Source organism: Puma concolor, chromosome A3, assembly GCF_028749965.1.
Source record: "Puma concolor isolate L17-30 chromosome A3, mPumCon1.1.hap2, whole genome shotgun sequence".
Taxonomy (NCBI): Eukaryota; Metazoa; Chordata; class Mammalia; order Carnivora; family Felidae; genus Puma; species Puma concolor.
Window position 1 is genome coordinate 124,432,377 of NC_141669.1, and position 17,407 is coordinate 124,449,783.

The window sequence follows — 17,407 nt, forward strand, 5'->3', positions numbered from 1 at the left end:
AATAGTATTTTGTGAGTATAGTCTGGACTTTTGGGTGTTCATTGCTACTAGTTGGATCTTTCTCAGGCCCCACAGATCATAGTACTGTCTGCTCTTGGGAAGGTCTTCTGCAGGCTAAACATCCACTCAGCCCTTTCCAGTTCATCAGTTTTGAATTTGGTTTGTCAGTATCCTTACAGAATGGGGCCCACTAGTAGCAACAGCACTCTAGGTTTGCTTTAACCTCCTCAGAGCAAAGCAAGTAGTATGTGGACTCCCTGCCTTAATAGATGTTCAGCTGAATTCTGGGCCAGTTCTGGCAAAGGAGTGAGGAAACTTTAGTATTCCTGCAGAATCTCTTCACCTTCAGAGAAGGGTTTAAAGTAAATAATGTGTCCTCTTGTTCTGGGTGATAGGAGTAGAGGGAGAAGGAAATTCAGAGCCTAAATTTCAGTGTGATTGTAGCATACACAGCAGCATTATAATTGGGATGCACAAATAAGATCTTAAATTACAGCTTGTATCCACCTTTGCTATAGATGACATTCCCTTGCGGACCCAGCAGGAACTCAAGCCTGGATAGCTGTGGCTGTGATTATAGTAAGATGATCAGTATGATACCCGAGTCATAATAGTCTAAACTCACATTCAATAAATACTTCTTTTTTTTTTTTTTTTTTTTTTTTTTAACGTTTATTTATTTTTTTGGGACAGAGAGAGACAGAGCATGAACGGGGGAGGGTCAGAGAGAGAGGGAGACACAGAATCAGAAACAGGCTCCAGGCTCTGAGCCATCAGCCCAGAGCCCGACGCGGGGCTCAAACTCACGGACCGCGAGATCGTGACCTGGCTGAAGTCGGCCGCTTAACCGACTGCGCCACCCAGGCGCCCCAATAAATACTTCTTAAAGGCCTTGCCAGATTCTTTTATAGGTGTGTGTGAGTGTGTGTGTGTGTGTGTGTGTGTGTGTGTGTGTGTGTGTATCCCCATCCTCCCTTAATGAGCAGAGTACCTCCTGTCCTTTGATTTTGACCAGTGGAATTTTGGTAGGCATGACATGTTTAGTAGACTAGATACTGCCCTCCCCTTCCCCAAAGATGCCTGTCTTCTAACCCTGTAACTTGTGAATATGTTACCTAACGTGGTAAAAGGAACTTTGTAGGTGTGACTAAATTAAGGTCCGGAAATGGGAAGCTTATCCTGGATTATCCAAGCGGGCTCAGTGTAATCACAATAGGCTGGAAGGTAAAAGGACCAGAAAAAGCTGATGCGAAAACAAGCAAAATCAGACACCAGAAGATGCTACGCTGTGGCTTTGAAAACAGAAGGAACCTCAAGACAAGGAAACAGTTCTCTAAAGCCTCTGGAGGGAGCACAGCCCTGCCCACAGCTTAACCTTGTGAAGGTCCTCTCCAGGCTAAACATCCCCTCAATCCATTTGGACTAATGAAACCCATTTTGGACTTCAGAGCTCCACAACTGCAAGGTAATAAATTTTTGTTTTAATAAGTCACCAAATTTATGGTAATTAGTTACTGTAGCTACAGGAAACACACAACATGACTAAAGGCTTAAATGCTTACACAAATGGACTTGGTCTTTTGCATCTCTACCATCACTATGAGAATAATATCCCTCTGTCAGCCTGCTGGTCCTAGGATATGAGACAGGTGTCAGGGGGTAAGGGAAGGTGCCTGTTAGCCTCAAGCCTACAGCTTGAGACCGCCCAGCCTAAATCCACCAACCTGTGTACGAAGAAGAAAAACTTAGGGGGTTAGTAATTTCATTTTGCCTAAACAAATAGACACTTCCCATTTGGCCCTCCCACACCACCATGCCTCCATTCTCTGTTCTGAGCCCCAGGAAGTTAATCTCTATTGGCTCCGTCCACATACTCTTTTGCCCTCTGATTTCTGATTAGGTTCAGCCATTAGGGAAAAGCAGTAGGAAAGGAGAGCGAAAAGATTGAGATTGAAACACCTATTTCCACAGCCCTCCTCTCTGTAACCACAAGTTACAGACTGGTAACCACAGTCTCCCCTTTTCTTTCCTAGCCCCAATGGTTTTACTCTAATAATTGTGATTTTCCAACAACCTGCCCATCCCTTTAAAAATAGACCCTTTGTTAAATTCTCTTCAGATTTACTCAGTTGGAGTGTGTGCCGTGTTTCTTAACAGATAACAAATATTTCGTATTTCAATAAAGTATAAAACCTTACGCTAACTTGATGTTGCTAAATAAAGCAAAGTTGAAAGGCTGACTTTTTTCATTTCCTGTCCAAAGCCAGGGAGAGGTTCTTGAGTTAATAAGTACACCAAGGAACTTTATTTTTGCCTCTCAGTAGATAAGCTTTTCTAAGGGAGATGCCCACCTACTCTGCCACCCCCATACCTGGCCAACACTGTCCAAGTAGCTGGTTTGTACCAGAAAGCCAATGTGTGTTCCTTGAGTGGAAGAAGGGAGATTGGAAGGTAAGTTCCAACCTCATCCAAACAGCTGATTGTGGGATATGATGTGCTATGGACTGAATGTTTATATCTCCCCAAAATTCATGTAGAAATATCCCCAATGTGATGATACTTGGAGGTACGGATTCTGGGAGGTAATTAGGTCATGAAGGTGGCGCCCTCATGATTAGAATTAGCACCCGTATAAAAGATCCCTTGCTCCTCCTGCCGTGTGAGGACAGAGCAGGGAGATGACTGTTGGTGAAGCCAGGAAGCAGGCCTTCACTAGACATGAAATCTGCCAGTGTCTTGATCTTGGATTTTCTAGCCTACAGAACTGTGAGAAATAAGCTTTTTTTGTAAGACACCTAGTATAGTCTGTGGTGTTCTGTCATAGCCTAAATGGAGGTATCTGATAAATGACACCAGAAGATGCCCTGGAGCAGATAGAGTCAGAGTAAAGCAAAATAATGGCTTGTATAGACTTCGGTTCTTGGTCCACCTTTCCTAAGTGGTGTTTGTCCCCTTGACAAGGTAAATTCCTTGGGGAGAAAATCCTTGGTACTGGGAAATAAAACCCCTTGAGACCCAGTGAGACCCAATTTGGGCTTTGATCATTTGTGTTGTTTTAAGCCACCAGTTTGTTCCTTGATAGAAAATGAATATGGCTTGGTCAGCTGATTCTTTTTTTGTTGGGTTCCTCAGGATCATCATAAGACAAATTGTTGAGAACAAGGTTCAGATATTTACAGAGTGAGGGTAAAGGAAATGAAATAGCTGAAGCTCTGGGCTTCACTGAAACAAGTTTTTTCCTAGCGGTTACAAATAGAAGCTTCAGTTCCCAAACCCAAATGTAAACTTAGTCAACGTCTGAAGTTTTGGGTAATAAAAACCCATGCTCTGGGGGAAGCAGGACCTGAAGCTAATCATATTTGGAAACTTGTGTCTTGTGTCTCCCCTGCCTTTCCCACTATGGAGCCCACAATTACATTGTCTGGGGATGTGGTCTTTTCATGCGTTTTTCAGTACCTGCTCCTGGTATCACCTGGACTTAAGATCCCATCTCCTGCCATGAAGTGTGTGATGAAACCCCGGTCCTTAGCAGCTGGTCCCTGTCTATCCAATAACAGCCTCCAGGACAAGAAGGACACCAGGCCACCCCTTCCTTATTGCTCTGTTTCCCTCTTGTTTCTGACTCCTGTTCGTTCCCCTTATTGCAAATTCAACCATGAATTCACTCTTCTTCCTCCTTTGCTGGTTTCCTTTTTTTCTTGTAATATTTTACCTAGGATTTTGGCATGTTTATGCTAGAAAGGGCTTCCTGTTAGTAAAATCTTCTGTCAGAACCAGAGATGTTTGCACACTTACATAAAGGGCATGTTTTGATGATTTTCCTAAAACTGACTGCACCAAGAGTGAACTAAATTTTGTAGGAACAAAGTTGTTGGCTGCTCACAACAGTTTTCTCTCTTCTTCTGCTATCAACATTTCAATCAAATTTGGGTCCACTGGGGTGGAAGGTTAACTTGGAGAAGACTTTGGGGCTATTGACATAGAAGGGGGGCGTCACTTGAGGGAAAGATTGGACTAGCTCACTTGCTTTTGAGGGCATTCTGGCGTAGCACAACAAACGCTGGCTCTGTGAGAGAACCTTCCCCAAATCACATCAACTTGGGAGGAGCTCTGCATCCCCGAAGGTGTTCAAGCAAGCAAGACCACCAACCAAAAGTATCTGGACCAACCAAATACTGGTAATGGGCAGAATAATGTCTTAGCAACTCCTGCTCGTTCCTGCATCCTGCTGGCTCAGATTCCACTTGTCTGTCTGAATCACTGTCTGAAAGATGCATTTGTAATTGAGAAGCCATGTGTTTGTGTAGTTCCATCACTTTCTTGTAATCTGAATACCTAAAATAAACCTTTTGGAAAATCTAGAACAAGCAGTCTGGGTAGAGATGAGAGAAAAAAAGACCGGATGGTTGTGTGTGTATTGGTGTGTATAAAGAGACTTACATTGTTATGGCAACCAGCATCCTCAACTGATGCAGTTCTGTTCCCAATAATATGAGATGTGATTAAAAATTGACATTGCAGCAAGGAAGAACACATGTAATGCGTTGGCGTGGCAACCAGAATAAAGTCTGGTTTATTTGAACCAGGTTTAAATCTGATGATCACAGTTTGGGAATTTGCCTACAATTAATTAGGAATCTTTTTCTCATTGGGACCAAGTCAGGAGGCTGGAGGTCTGACTGTGGTCATGATCTTAGCAGGCCAAATGGACAGCAGTGTCCTTTTTCTGTAAAATGAGGGATTAGGTTAAATCCTTTGGTGTGGGAGAGGAGCCCCCAGCTCTAGGCTGGACCAAGAGTTGCCCTGTTTTCATCTGCATGCAGTATGTTATTACATCCACTTTCCAGTTAGATCAAGGGAACTGAAGCACAGGGAAGCAGTGACTTGCTCAAGGTAACACCAAAACAGGAACTATATGCCATGAAGTAGGTTAGTCTTTACAAACGGAGAAATTAGTGCCAGGATTAAATGATGTCCTCCAGGTCACACTAGTAGCCGTGGCAACAGGGTCATCCAAACGCAGGTTTGGTCAGTGCCGCCCTTTACGCCAGGCAGGGTCAGAATCGGAACCCACGCCCCTCTAGGCCTTTTCCTCTGGTCGCACGCCCCTTCACCCATTGTGAGGCTGTTGTCTGAGGCTCCTTGGCTCCCCTTCTCCAGGCTGGGGGTGGGGCGGCGCGGTAGGAGGGCGTTGGGCACCGCAGCGCCTTAGCCGGGACGCGTGCGGGAGTGCAACCCCGTCTTTTGTCACTGGCCACTCCGCTAGGGCCCAGCAGGGTCGCTCTCCGGCTCGGCGGGTCCCGCGCCCCCTGCACACAGTTGGCCGAGATGCGGAGGGTGGGGGGCAGGATGAATCTCCACCGAGAAGGCAAGGGGAGAGGCCACTAGGCCCACGCGGCCGGGCCCGCGCCCCTTGCTCCCACTCGGCGCTCGCCCCGCGTCCTGCAGGGAGACGGGCCCGCCCCTTCTGCGCGCAGGCGCGCGCCGCGCGGGGCTCGGACGGCGGCTCGGCACCGGGCGGCCACGGGCGGGCCTCGCAGGTAAGGGACCCCGCGGCGGGGGCTCGGCCCAGGGTGTGGGGTGCCGCCCGCCCTGCCGCAGGTGCCCAGCGCGCGGTCCGGGCGCGCGGCTCGTGGCGAGTGCCTCCGGCGGGGGACGCGGGCTGGGGACGAGGGCGGGGGGAGCGGGCTGGAAGGGGTCCGGGCGGAGCGCTACCGGGGCTGGGGCCGGCCGCTGCGGGGCTGGGGGCCGCGACCGCGCGTGGGAGAGGCGGCGGCTCCGTCTTCAGCGAAATGTAGTCAATTAAGAGTTTTTCATTAATACGACGGAAGGTGTAGAGGGCGGGCTTTGGGGTTTCTTAGGAAATGGGTCATCTGGCAAACTTTCTTCTTCCTACCGTTGGTTTCCGATTTTTATAACGGGAAATGGGATTATTATTTTGCCATAAAGGGAAAGAATAAAAAGAATTCCGCCATTTTGGCGTTTTTAAAAGTAACCGTTGCGCGTGGCCGACGGGTCGGTGGCCGCCCCGCCCGCCGCCGTCTGTACCAGTCCTCCGAGGGCGGGCGGTCGGCGGTCCCGACCCCGGAGCCGGCTTTCGCCCCTCCCGCGTCCCGGCCGCAGCTGCTGGGGGCAGGCCCCAAGTTTGTGGCGCCCGATCTCGCTGGGGCTGAGTGTGTGTGTGTTGAGGCGTGTGGGGATGTCTGGGGCGCTAACCCCACTCCCAACACCTAGAGCCAGGGCCTTTATTGAGCGTCTGTTGTATACGAAGCCTTGAAGGGCAAGCAGTGGGAAGAACCTTAGCAGATAGGGAGGGAAAATAAACAGGGACATACTCATTCAATAAATGTTTACCGAGCATATGCTATGTGCCAGAGACCGCTCTGTCCCAGGGACCCAATGACTGTTTTAGGTCGGGTTCCCTGAAACCAGACTCCGGGAGGGAGATGTGAGCGCAGACTTACTGGAGTGCCCTTGGGAGTATCACCTGTAGGACAGTGAAGACAGCAAAGTGGTGGGCAGAAGTTGAACTGCCAACGTAGTCTCTGCAGAGGCCTCAACCTGTCCCAGGGATAGCTCTGGAAGGGACATGGCCCTGCTGAGATAACCCAAATTGAGGCAAGGAGCAAGGCCCTTCTGCCCTTTATCAACTAGTCTGACAGGATGGCTGCTTCCAGGAGAGGGCACTTGGGCGAGGCAGCTCCCCTGGCTGAGGGCAATTCCCAGAGAAGCTGACTGCCCCGGGCTGCCTTCAGGGTAGCTGACTGCCTCTTTATCCCCTCCTCCCCTAGCCTCTGAGCAACGCTGGAGGAAATTGTATTCTAGCCCCTAAGGAATGAATGGCTAAACCATTGATGTATTTCAATATCATTGTTTCTAATATGTTGACCACTTTTTACTCCCAGCTCTCTGATTCATTCATTCAGTGACTGTTGAGTGCAACCTCTGTGTCAGGCTTTTTACACATCAGCTGCTTTGTGCCATCTCAGAGACCCACAAGTTAATACATAATTAGACTGTGGTGGAATGGAGCACAGTCAAGGAGATGATTAACTTTGTTTTGGGGTGAATTTGGGGAACACTTCAAGGAAGAGGTGTCACTCACGCTGGATCTTGGAGGGTGATTAGGATTTTTCCAGACCTATGGGATATGGAAAGGTACCAAGCAGAAGGAACCATATATGCGCAGGACACAGAAGTGGGGTTCTGAAGTTGCAAGCAGGCTCTAGGGGTGGGAGTGGATGTTCCTGGCACCTGGCTCAGGCCCGGGAGCCATTTCGGACTGGTTGTGCTATTGTGTGTACCAGGTGGGACAGTGTTTATGAAAATGCCACATGGGCTGCAAGCACAAGGGGTGGCAGCGGCAGAGGAGGAACGAATTCAGATCACAGAGAAAGCAGTTTCAGGCCTCCGAACTCATGGTCTAGCTGGGGAGGAAGAACACAAGCAGTAGGTGCTTCTTGGCAGGAGCCCAAGGCTACCGTGTGTTGGGTCCCCACATCACAGATGCACTGTGTCCCCTTTCCTCCTGCATATTCAAGGATTTGTCTTCTAGACTGAGTCTTTCTTCCCTGCCCTGTCAGTTTTTTCCTCTCCATAGGCTCATTTTCCTCAGGTACAAACATGCTGTGACATCTCCTATTTAAAAACAAACCAACAAACACCCCACACCCCTTCCTTGAGACCACATCACTCTCCAAACACCATCCCCCAACTCCATGCTCTCCTTCACATCACAACCTCCTTAAGAGAGTTGGTAGTCCCGTTGTTTCCACTTCCTTTTCTCCTATTCTCCCACGAGGATCAATCCTTACTGTTAGTTTCCCCCACTAGAATGTGGATTCAGTGACAGGGGTTGTCTATTTTGTTCATTGATAAATCTGCATTGCCTGGAACAGGGCCTGGCACATAGTAGGTGCTCAATAAGTATTGAGCTAATCCATGATCTCTCTCTAGAACCCACTCCGGCCAGGTTTTTATGTCCACAGCTCCTTGGAAGTGGCTGTTGTCAAGGTTTCTAATGACTCCTTATTGCCCCAACGGTCCACTCCCTCACCTGACTTGATCTGGCCCCCTTTCCTGAAAACTTTGCTCATGTCACCTCCAGAAGCTCAGACTCTTCTGGATTCCCCCTGACCTCATGAGAAGCTCTATTACTAGATCTTCTTCCTCTTCCCAACCTATAAATCTTCGTGAGCTCCAAAGCTCCTACCTTGTCTTTGTACTCAGCTTTATGGTTTTCAATGCCAGCTATACATGATGGCTTTCAAATTTATATCTCCAGCCCAACCCTATCCCTTATTTCTACAATATATGCTTCATGAGAGCACTCTTTTTTGAGACTGTCTTCGCAGGGCACAGAACGGTGCTGACACCTAGTTGGCCCTCCAGTGTTTGCTGAAACGAGGGCAACAAACTGAATAGCAGGGCAGTCCCCTTAGCCTCCCTTCCTGGATACACCTAAAGCATGTGATAAGTTTGGAAACAGAATGAAATTCTTCCAGGAGTAACCATACTGACTTTTTTTTTTTAATTTTTTTTGATTCTGTTTATTTATGAGAGAGAGAGAGAGAGAGACAGAGTGAGAGCAGAGGAGAGGCAGACAGAATCTGAAATAGGCTCCAAGCTCTGAGCTGTCAGCACAGAGCCCGACGTGGGGCTCGAACTCACAAACTACAAGACCATGACCATGACCAAGTCTGACGCTCAACTGACTGAACCACTCAGGCATCCTACCACATTGACTCTTAATGACTGCCAAGGTTTTGAGTAAAAAGATTGACTCTATTGAAAAGCACTTAAAATGGTACATCAGCTGTGCAAAACAAAATAAGGAGAATTGAAATTCAGGGAGTTCTATTTTATAATTTTAACACGGGACACACCTTGGTTTGAACGTTGCCTGAATTAATCAGGTTATGTATCTAGCCGTTGCCTACCTGATTACATACTCTATAATACAGAGGATGGACTCTATTTTAAGGAAGAAAATCTGGAAAATAAATGAATGCACAAGAATAGCAGGAGGGAGGCTGGGAGAGACAGTGAGCACTGTAAGCTGATTTTGCCAACAAGCTACCAAGCTTCCTGGGATTTCTGTTAAAAGGGAGTGGAGTTGGATTTGTCAAAGGTCTGCTCTGCTGCTACCAAGACTTTACGTATTTTGTCCATTTAGTCTTCACCACAGCCATTTGAGGCATATACCGTTGCCACATTTTACACATGAAGAAACTGAGGCTCAAAGAGGGTAAGCTACTTAGAAGCACAGGTGTAAGTGGTGGAGCTGAGATTCATAGTCTTAAGTCAGTCTTAAGCCTAGGCTATGTTTTCCTTTAACGTGTATGCCAGAAGCCATTGTCAATTACTGCTAACTCCTTAAAGCAACCCAGTATCAATCACATATACAGAGCTTTTTATTAACAAGTTGAAATTACTGAAATACAACACATTTTTTTAGCACCTACTGTGTGCAGGCACTATTCTGAGGACTGGCCATAGAGCAGTGGCCAAGACAGATAACAAATCTTTGCCTTCATGGAACTTCTATCTCAGTGGGGTTGACTGATCAAACACAAATAAGTAAATGAAGATCATTATTGATTGTAATGAAGGATGTGAAGGAAATAAACACAGTAATGGGATAGGCAGTAGTGGAATGGGTGAGGGGTGTGCTGCTTTAAATTGAATGGCCAGGAAAGACCTCTTCTGAGGAGATGGCCACTGAGCCAAGGCCTGGAGGATGGGAGGGGGACAGCCAAGCAAAGAGGATGGGGAAGAGCATTCTAAGCAGAGGGAACAGCAAGGATCAAGGGCTCTGTGGTGGGAATGTTTGTTAATCAACAGAAGGAAACCAGTGTTTGTTGAGGGTGGAGAACAGGGGAAGATTGATGGAGGATAAGGTCAGAGGGGAAGACAGGGGTCAGATTCTATAGGATAAAGCACTTGGATTTTGTTCTAAGGACAGTGGAGAGCCATAGAAGAATTTTAGATAGGGAAATAATGTGATTCGGTTTACATTTTTAAAGCTTTCTCTTGCCTGGGAATAGACTATAGGGGGCAGGCAAGGAAGGAGGGAAATGAGTTAGGAGGCAGTTTCTCAAGTCCAAGGAGAGCTGATAGCAGTTGGCACTAGTGTGGCAGCAAGGAAATGGAGAGAAGTTGTCAGACTTTGAGATGTGTTTTGTAGGTAGTGCCGACAGGCCAATTATAATACGTGTACAGTTTTGCTGTATAATACAGTAACTGTGGTCACTGTGGCTATTCCAATTTAAATGAAGATTAAAAAGTTCAGTTCTTTGTTCACACTAGCCACATTTCGAGTGCTCCGTAACCATGTGTGGCTAGCGACTACTGTGTTGGACAATATAGGCCTAAGATATTTCTATCATCACAGAAGATTCTACTGGACAATGCTGGTAAGGCACTAACAGTGGCCAAGATAGTTTAAGAGTTAAGTAAATGATAGATATTAAATATATTTGTTATGTCATTAGGTGTTTTTTCCCCATATATTTACCTTTCAACCACCTCTGTATTAAATGCCTCTTTCGCCCTTGCATTATTTATAGCAAACTCATGCACTGTCTGGGCTCTCAGATACCTCTGTGCTCTTCACATGCATGCATTTGTTCAACAGATGTTACGGTGTGCACTCTGTGCTTGGGGTTGAAGGATTGTGGGCAGGTGTTATAAAGGACTGTGATCAGGAAAGATCATCTCCCAGGAAAATGGACCTTGTGAGTGAGAGAGAACCTGGTACTTGAGGGCTCTAAATTTCCAGAGGGAGAAGGGATTGATTCTAGTGGGGCTGGAGGTCAGGGTTGAGAGAGGGGAGTTTGGACTTAGCCTGGGCTACGCCGTGACAGCTGGCCAGACAGAACCTCGGCCCAAGACCTACTCCCCAGAGTCAGTTCAGAACATCACAGTTTACAGGGCACCCTCACGCATGCCCATTTCCCAGAGTCTGGGGGAGATGCAGGGCCTGGCCAGAGCCCTCATCTGGGTGACCTGGTTGGAGCCAGGAGCCAGAGTTTATGTTGGTCTCCTAAGACAGTCTGCTCTACCTAGGGTTGAGGATTTTCTCTTCAGGTTGCCAGCCTGAGGGTGACCAGCTGCTCCTCAAAGAAGCCCCCTCCCGCCCTGATTGCCATAGGGGTTGTCTTCAGCTTGTAGGCCTACCAGGATGGAGGGGAATGCCGAAATGGAGATGCTGAGGACACTGAAGGGGCCCTCCACAGGAGAGGTCAACGTGCACCTGGTGGCCAGAGACAGCTCAGGTTCTGGCTCTCACCTGCCCACTACTGCCTTCATCATCCCAGGTGGGCCAAGCCAGGGGTCTGGGGAGAAGGAGCATACCTGCTTAGGCAGGTATGGATCCTGAGAAAGACAAACCTTCACCTGCCCACACACATGCATGGGGCACGACCACCAGGCTTACCTGTGTCATGACAGTCCGTGTATTTGTTCACAGCCAGCTCGGCCACCCTTGGCCTGCCCAGCAGTGCCCTAGACGTGTCCTGTTTTCCGCGGGAACCAATCCATGTGGGCGCTCCGGAGCGAGTGGCGGGCAGTGTACCTGTCACGGCCACCGTTCTGCCGCAGTTAAGCGCCGGGCCTGTGGCCAGCTCCAGCGCCACCACAGTGCGGCTCCTGGAGTGGACGGAGGCCGCGGCCCCGCCTCCTGGGAGCGGCCTGCGGGTCAGTGTCTGTGGGGATTGGCGGGCCCCCGGCGAGCCGCACCTGAGGGGCGGAGCCAGCGGGCCAGGGGCGGGGCTCGAGGCGAAGGAGGGGGAAGGGGCCTCGATGAAGGGTTCCGGGGTGCGGCTTTGAGTGCGGGACTCTAGGGGCATGGCTGGGGTGGAGGCGCTCGGAGTCTGGAGGGCTGCTGGGGGCGTGGCTTGGAGCCTGGCACCCAGAGCCGAGCCTTGCGGAGTAAGGCGGCTTGAGGGGACTGTGCCGAGTGGGGACGGGTCGAGGGGGTACGGGAGTCCTGTCCTCAGACCGTCCTGCGCTCCAGTTCCGGATAAGCGAGTACGCACCGCTGAACATGGTAGGAGCAGAGCAGCCCCCGAGCCCAGAGCTGCGGCCAGAAGGTGTGGCCGAGTATGAAGATGGCGAGGCCCCGGCGGGAGGTGGCGATGCGGGCACCCAACAGCCCGGTAGGACCCCCACCCACCAAGTCCCCAGACTGGGGCCTTGCACGGGTGGGGCGAGGCCCGAGCTCCCCAAGGAGTTTCCATGGTTAGGGGTTGGGGTGAGGGTGCCCTGGTTCTGTGAGTGCACCCAGGGATTGGTCCTGAGGGGGCTTGGGCTCTGAGGTGGGCGGGGCCTGACAGGTGCGGCTGTGGTGGGTGGGAGGCCTGAGGCCCCTTTGGCCCCCCCCGCAGCCGACCTCCCCCAGGACCCTCCAGAAGATCCCCCGCAGGACCCCCCAGAAGATGATGGGAACTGTCGGTGCCAGGAGTGTGGACCTCAGCAAAGCGCAGGTCCGGATCCCGGTTCTTCCAATGATGACTGCCCACCGCTGTTCCAAGAGCGGTAAGGGGGGGGGGATTGCAACCCTACTTGCTCTGGCTGTGGGGCGGGGGGGGGGGGGGGGGGGGGGAGGGGGAGGCAAGCCCTCTTCCTGTTCAGGGCTTAGAAGAGGGACTGGGTGGTGCAGGGTGGGTGCTTCCTTCTCTCAGGCCTTCCTCCCTCAGGTCAGTCATAGTGGAGAACTCCGGCCAGAGCTCCAGCACCAGCGCTTCTGAACTCCTCAAACCCATGAAGAAGAGGAAGCGCAGGGAATACCACAGCCCATCAGAGGAGGAGTCGGAGCCAGAGGCCTTGGTAGGAAGAGGGCAGTGGGGAGGGAGAGCGGAGGCTAGAGACTGCCTCAGTTCCCACGACCCTCTCTGTTAATCCAGGCTGTGGGGCTGGGCCAGAGAAGACACATGATGGCTCACTCATCATATTTTTGGGGTCCCATTTTGATTCAGGTCCTGTACTTGGTTAGAGGAAAATGATTAAATCACCCTCCTGCTTTCTGGAGCTCCCATCTCAGTCTCATGTCAGGGCTAAGTCACATTCACATAAAGCAGCACCCAAGTAGGTGTGTAGGCAGATGGAAAGCTCCATCACCGGAGCCCAGTCACAAGGCCGGAGGCCTGGGAGCACAGGGCTCTAGTTGCAGAGAAGCTGGAAGAGACAGAGCATGAAAGTTCCAGTGGGCAGGTAAAATCCACACAGAGCAGTTCTGAGGGGAATGAGGAAGATTGTCATCAGACTGCGTCACTAGGGGCTGTATGGTCATGTGAGTGCACCTCAACCTCATAAGGGGTTGTCCGCTGGAGCTGTGTTCCAGCTGGTAGCCTAGCAGAAATTCCACTTGTTTGTGACTGAACACCGTGTGGCCAGGGAGCCAGGCAGGGGAATAGAGTCTGGGACTTCAACCCTTGAGGACAGGAATAAGGCTTGCCTTCCACAGGAGAAGCAAGAAGAAGGAAAGGATCCAGAGGGACAGCCCGCTGCTAGCACCCCGGAAAGTGAGGAGTGGAACAGCAGCCAGCCTGGTATGGTGGCCTGTGTGTGTGTATATATATTGGTGCGATGTGTGTATATGCTTTTGGAGGTGTGAGGCTGGGAGTATGGGTTAGGAATGTGATGGTGAGTGGTATATATATAGATGAGTATGAACTGGTGTATGTGAGACAGAGGGAGAAAAAATGAGCGAGAGAGACAATGATTCTGATTTATGTGCTGGTATGCGTATATGGGGAGAACTGTATCATGTAGTTGTGTATTCTCTATTATCTACTTGTGAATAGGCCTCACTGCCAGGCTCAGTATCCAAAGACTTAAACAGCTTTTAATGGCACCACATGGCATTGCTTCCCTTTGGTGGTGTGAGCAAGTTCATACCAGTCATTCCTCTGACCTTGCTATTTGGGCCTCCATTCTGGCCCTTTGGTTCCAAAAAAAGTGGAACAAAAGTCATTCATAGTCAGCTCTGGCCCTCAGCCCTTCTCCATTCCCATGTGACAACAGTCCGCTAAGCTAAGTAACATTTATCACACTTCTTGTTTAATGTCTACCTTCCTCCCTCAAAGCTGTATTAATCATTGTATCCTCGGTACTTAGCTTAGCGACTGGTGTTGAGTAGACTCTCAATAAATGTTTATTCAGTGCATGAATGGATGAGTCGTATGTTGGTGGTTCCACTTGGACCATGGTTCAGTTGCATGATTTACTGTCTTTCCTGTCCCAGAGAGAGCCAGAGGCTGAGGTGAGTTCTTAAGACATTCTGCCTTGACAGATCATTGCCAGCCAGAGGAACCCAGGCTGTGCCCAGGGTTCCGAACTCTGTAGTGCCTATTGGAAATTTTGCCCATCACATCCAAACCAAATTTTCACTGCTGTCTCTCACCCAAGGCTCTCACATCAGAAGCCGAAAGCGTAGCTCTCATTGGTTTATGACCTCTTAAGTCTTATTCAGAGGAAGGAGACAGTGTCTAACTCCTCAAGACAGTGGTTCAACTGCTCTGTCTTACTTAGGGAGCTAGATTCATGAATCAGCATTCTTTTAGCTGGGTCCTCTTGTCCAGTACAGAGTTATCTTTTGATTCATACTTCTCACCATACTGCTCACCATCTTCTGGATATTTTCCCTTTTCTGTCTTTTTTCCTTTTTTCAAGGAAAGATACTCTGTTAGTCAACAGAAGTTTGCATTTATGGCTAAATTTTTTCCCACTCATTTTTGGGGTCTTTTGGCAGAAGAATCTAGGGCTCAGGGTGGGGGTGGCAGGTTTGCTTGAGTGTCCTGTGTGTGTGTGGAGAACCTGTGTTCTGTTTACACTGTTTGGCGGTTAGATGGCCAGCTGCTGGGCTCATGTTGTACAAGACTGACGTTATCTAGTCCTCACAGGATGTTCCAATAGTTTACGGTTTAGAGCCGTGTAACTCATGTGTGTACTCAGGCGCTCTCTCTCTCTCTCTCTCTCTCGCATATATCTGCTTTATCGTTGCAACAGCCACTTTGTTTGAAGAATCGTTTTCTAACACACCATGGTAAAAGTCTTTACAGTATATTTAGTCATTAACAGTTATTCTGATATTCTCATGTCCCCTCTCGTTCTGCCCACATCCAGATCAGGTGGGATTCTTTGGGGTCAACTTGTTACAGCCTTTTCACATTCAGAGCAGTCCTGCAAGCATCTTCTTCTGTTTCCTTATAGTTGCCTGAGACATACATTTTTGCCCATTCTTAATCAAGTTGTTTATCTTCTTATTATTGATTCTTTATATAGTCTGGATATAAGTCCTTTATCAAACATATATGCTAAAAAAAATATTTTCTCCCAGTCTTTGGCTTGCTTTTTCCTTTCTAAATGATGTTTTCTGAGGAGCGGAATGTTTTCATTCTGATTGGTGTCTGCTCTATCCAGTTTTCACAGTTAGTGCTTCATATGTATTTTTACAAGGTACAGGTTTTTTTAGCGGCTTTATTGAGATGGAATTCATAAACCATGCAGTCCATCCATTTGAATTGTACAATTCAGTGGGTTTTCGTGTACTCACAGAGTTGTGTAACCACCACCACAATCAATTTCAAAACATTTTTTTCATCACTCCAAAAAGAAACCCTGGGTCCCTTAGCTATCATTCCCCCCAAAACCACCAATACCCCTGTAGTCCTAGGCAACCCCAGGTTTATTTTCTGTGGATGTGGATTTGCCTAGTCTGGACATTTCACATACATGGGATCACATAATATGGTGGCTCTTTGTGACTGGCTTCTTTCACTTAGCACAGTGTTTTAAAGGTTTATCCATGGGGTAGCGGCCATTGGTACCCCATTCCTTTCTATTGCTGAGTAATATTCCATTGTGTGGTTATATCACACTTTATTTATTGATTGATGGATATGGGGTGCTTCCACTTTGGGGCTATTCTGAGTAATGCTGATATGAATATCCATGTGTAAGTTTTTGTGTGGATATGTTTTCATTCTTCTTGATTGTGTACCCAGGAGTGAATTGCTGGGTTATATGGTAACTCTATGTTTAGCCTTTTAAGGAACTGCTAGACTGTTTTCCTAAGTGGCTGTGCCATTTTACATTCCCACCAGTTTGAGAGTTCCAGTTTATTCACACCCTCATCAATGCTTGTTATTGTCTCTTTTTTATTATAGCCATCCTCGTGGATGTGAAGTAATATCTCATTGTGGTTTTGATTTGCATTTCACTGATGGCTAATGATGTTGAGCATCTTTTCATGTGCTTATTGGCCATTTATATATTTTCTTTAGATAAATATTTATTCAGATCCATGCCATTTTTTAATTTGGTATAGGAAACACATTTTATATTGAAATACAAAGAGTGTGCCGTAAAGTTGGGGAGCAAGTTGAGAATATGAGTGTGTGCTTTGGTACAAGTCATTTATCAGTAGGACTCTTACAACAGTGCCTTCTTAACTGAGGTCCCTAATCTAAATTTATGTGCAAAATTCTGTGAATTGCTTATTTTTCTGGGTAGATGGTCCATGACTTTCATGAGATTTTCAGAAAGGTCCATTTGCACTTACTAGAAACTGAAGGCCAAGTGAAGAATAGACCATAGCATTATGGAGCTCAGCCTCTTTGGCTTGGTGTTCCCAGGCATAGATCCTTGCCAGGTACATGTTGACCTCAAGCGGCAGGCTCTTGATTAAGTTTTCTGTCTTGAAATGAACTGATTCTGAACTGGCTAACCATGCTGCAGAAGAGATAGGCAAATACTGGCTAACCATACCGCAGAAGAGATAGGCAAATACATGTTTCTGTGGCAAATTTAAAACAAAAAGATCCAGCACATGGTTGGCACCCTGGTGACTACTTGTGATTGGTTGTTCTTGAGCCATAGCATTCTGTTCTTTAGGTTTTCCTTCTCTCCTGTAGACCTTAGAGTGGAAAGTCTGGCTAGAACCATTAATCTGCGAATTATCTCCACCTAAACTACTGAAGCAGCGCTCAAGAAGCGTCCCAAGAGAGTCAGCACAAAGAGAGGAAATGGGAAGCAATTGGTGTATTTCTAGGGTTCCCATCATTGAGGAGCAGGGTTGGGGTGGGAGAAAGAACCACCGATGGCAAGAGAAGAGGAAGAAGATACAGCTAAGAGAGTGCAGCAAGAAGGAAGTGCTCAGATGGAAGGGGGCTTGGTAGCACAGGGACATCAAGACATTTGAGGAATGAGGGGTGCCTGCATGGCTCAGTTGGTTAAGCCTCGGATCATGATCTGACGGTTCATGAGTTCGAGCCCTGTGTTGGGCTCTGTGCTGACAGTGCAGAGCCTGCTTAGGATTCTCTCCCTTCCTCTCTCTCTGCCTCTCTCTCTCTGTCTCTCCCTCTCTGTCTCTCTCTCTCTCTCAAAAATACATAAATAAACTTTA

At 48.2% G+C, this 17,407-nt stretch overlaps 1 protein-coding gene across 17 annotated transcripts in view; it reads left to right on the forward strand.

Annotated features, from left to right (window-relative positions):
• The first annotated feature begins 851 nt into the window (after positions 1–851).
• Positions 852–17,407, forward strand: part of L3MBTL1 (L3MBTL histone methyl-lysine binding protein 1) — a 43,792-nt gene continuing 27,236 nt past the window's right edge. For 15 of the 17 annotated variants that reach the window (XM_086702248.1, XM_086702252.1, XM_086702241.1 and 12 more), the window contains exons 1-7: positions 2,007–5,540; positions 11,166–11,318; positions 11,471–11,697; positions 12,017–12,158; positions 12,387–12,537; positions 12,699–12,828; positions 13,466–13,550. In XM_086702248.1, the coding sequence (XP_086558374.1) occupies positions 11,183–11,318; positions 11,471–11,697; positions 12,017–12,158; positions 12,387–12,537; positions 12,699–12,828; positions 13,466–13,550 (871 nt within the window). In that variant the 5' untranslated portion in view covers positions 2,007–5,540; positions 11,166–11,182. Of the gene's footprint in view, positions 1,466–2,006; positions 5,541–11,165; positions 11,319–11,470; positions 11,698–12,016; positions 12,159–12,386; positions 12,538–12,698; positions 12,829–13,465; positions 13,551–17,407 lie in introns of those variants that run through there. The other 2 variants (XM_086702242.1, XM_086702243.1) reach the window with 2 other exon arrangements.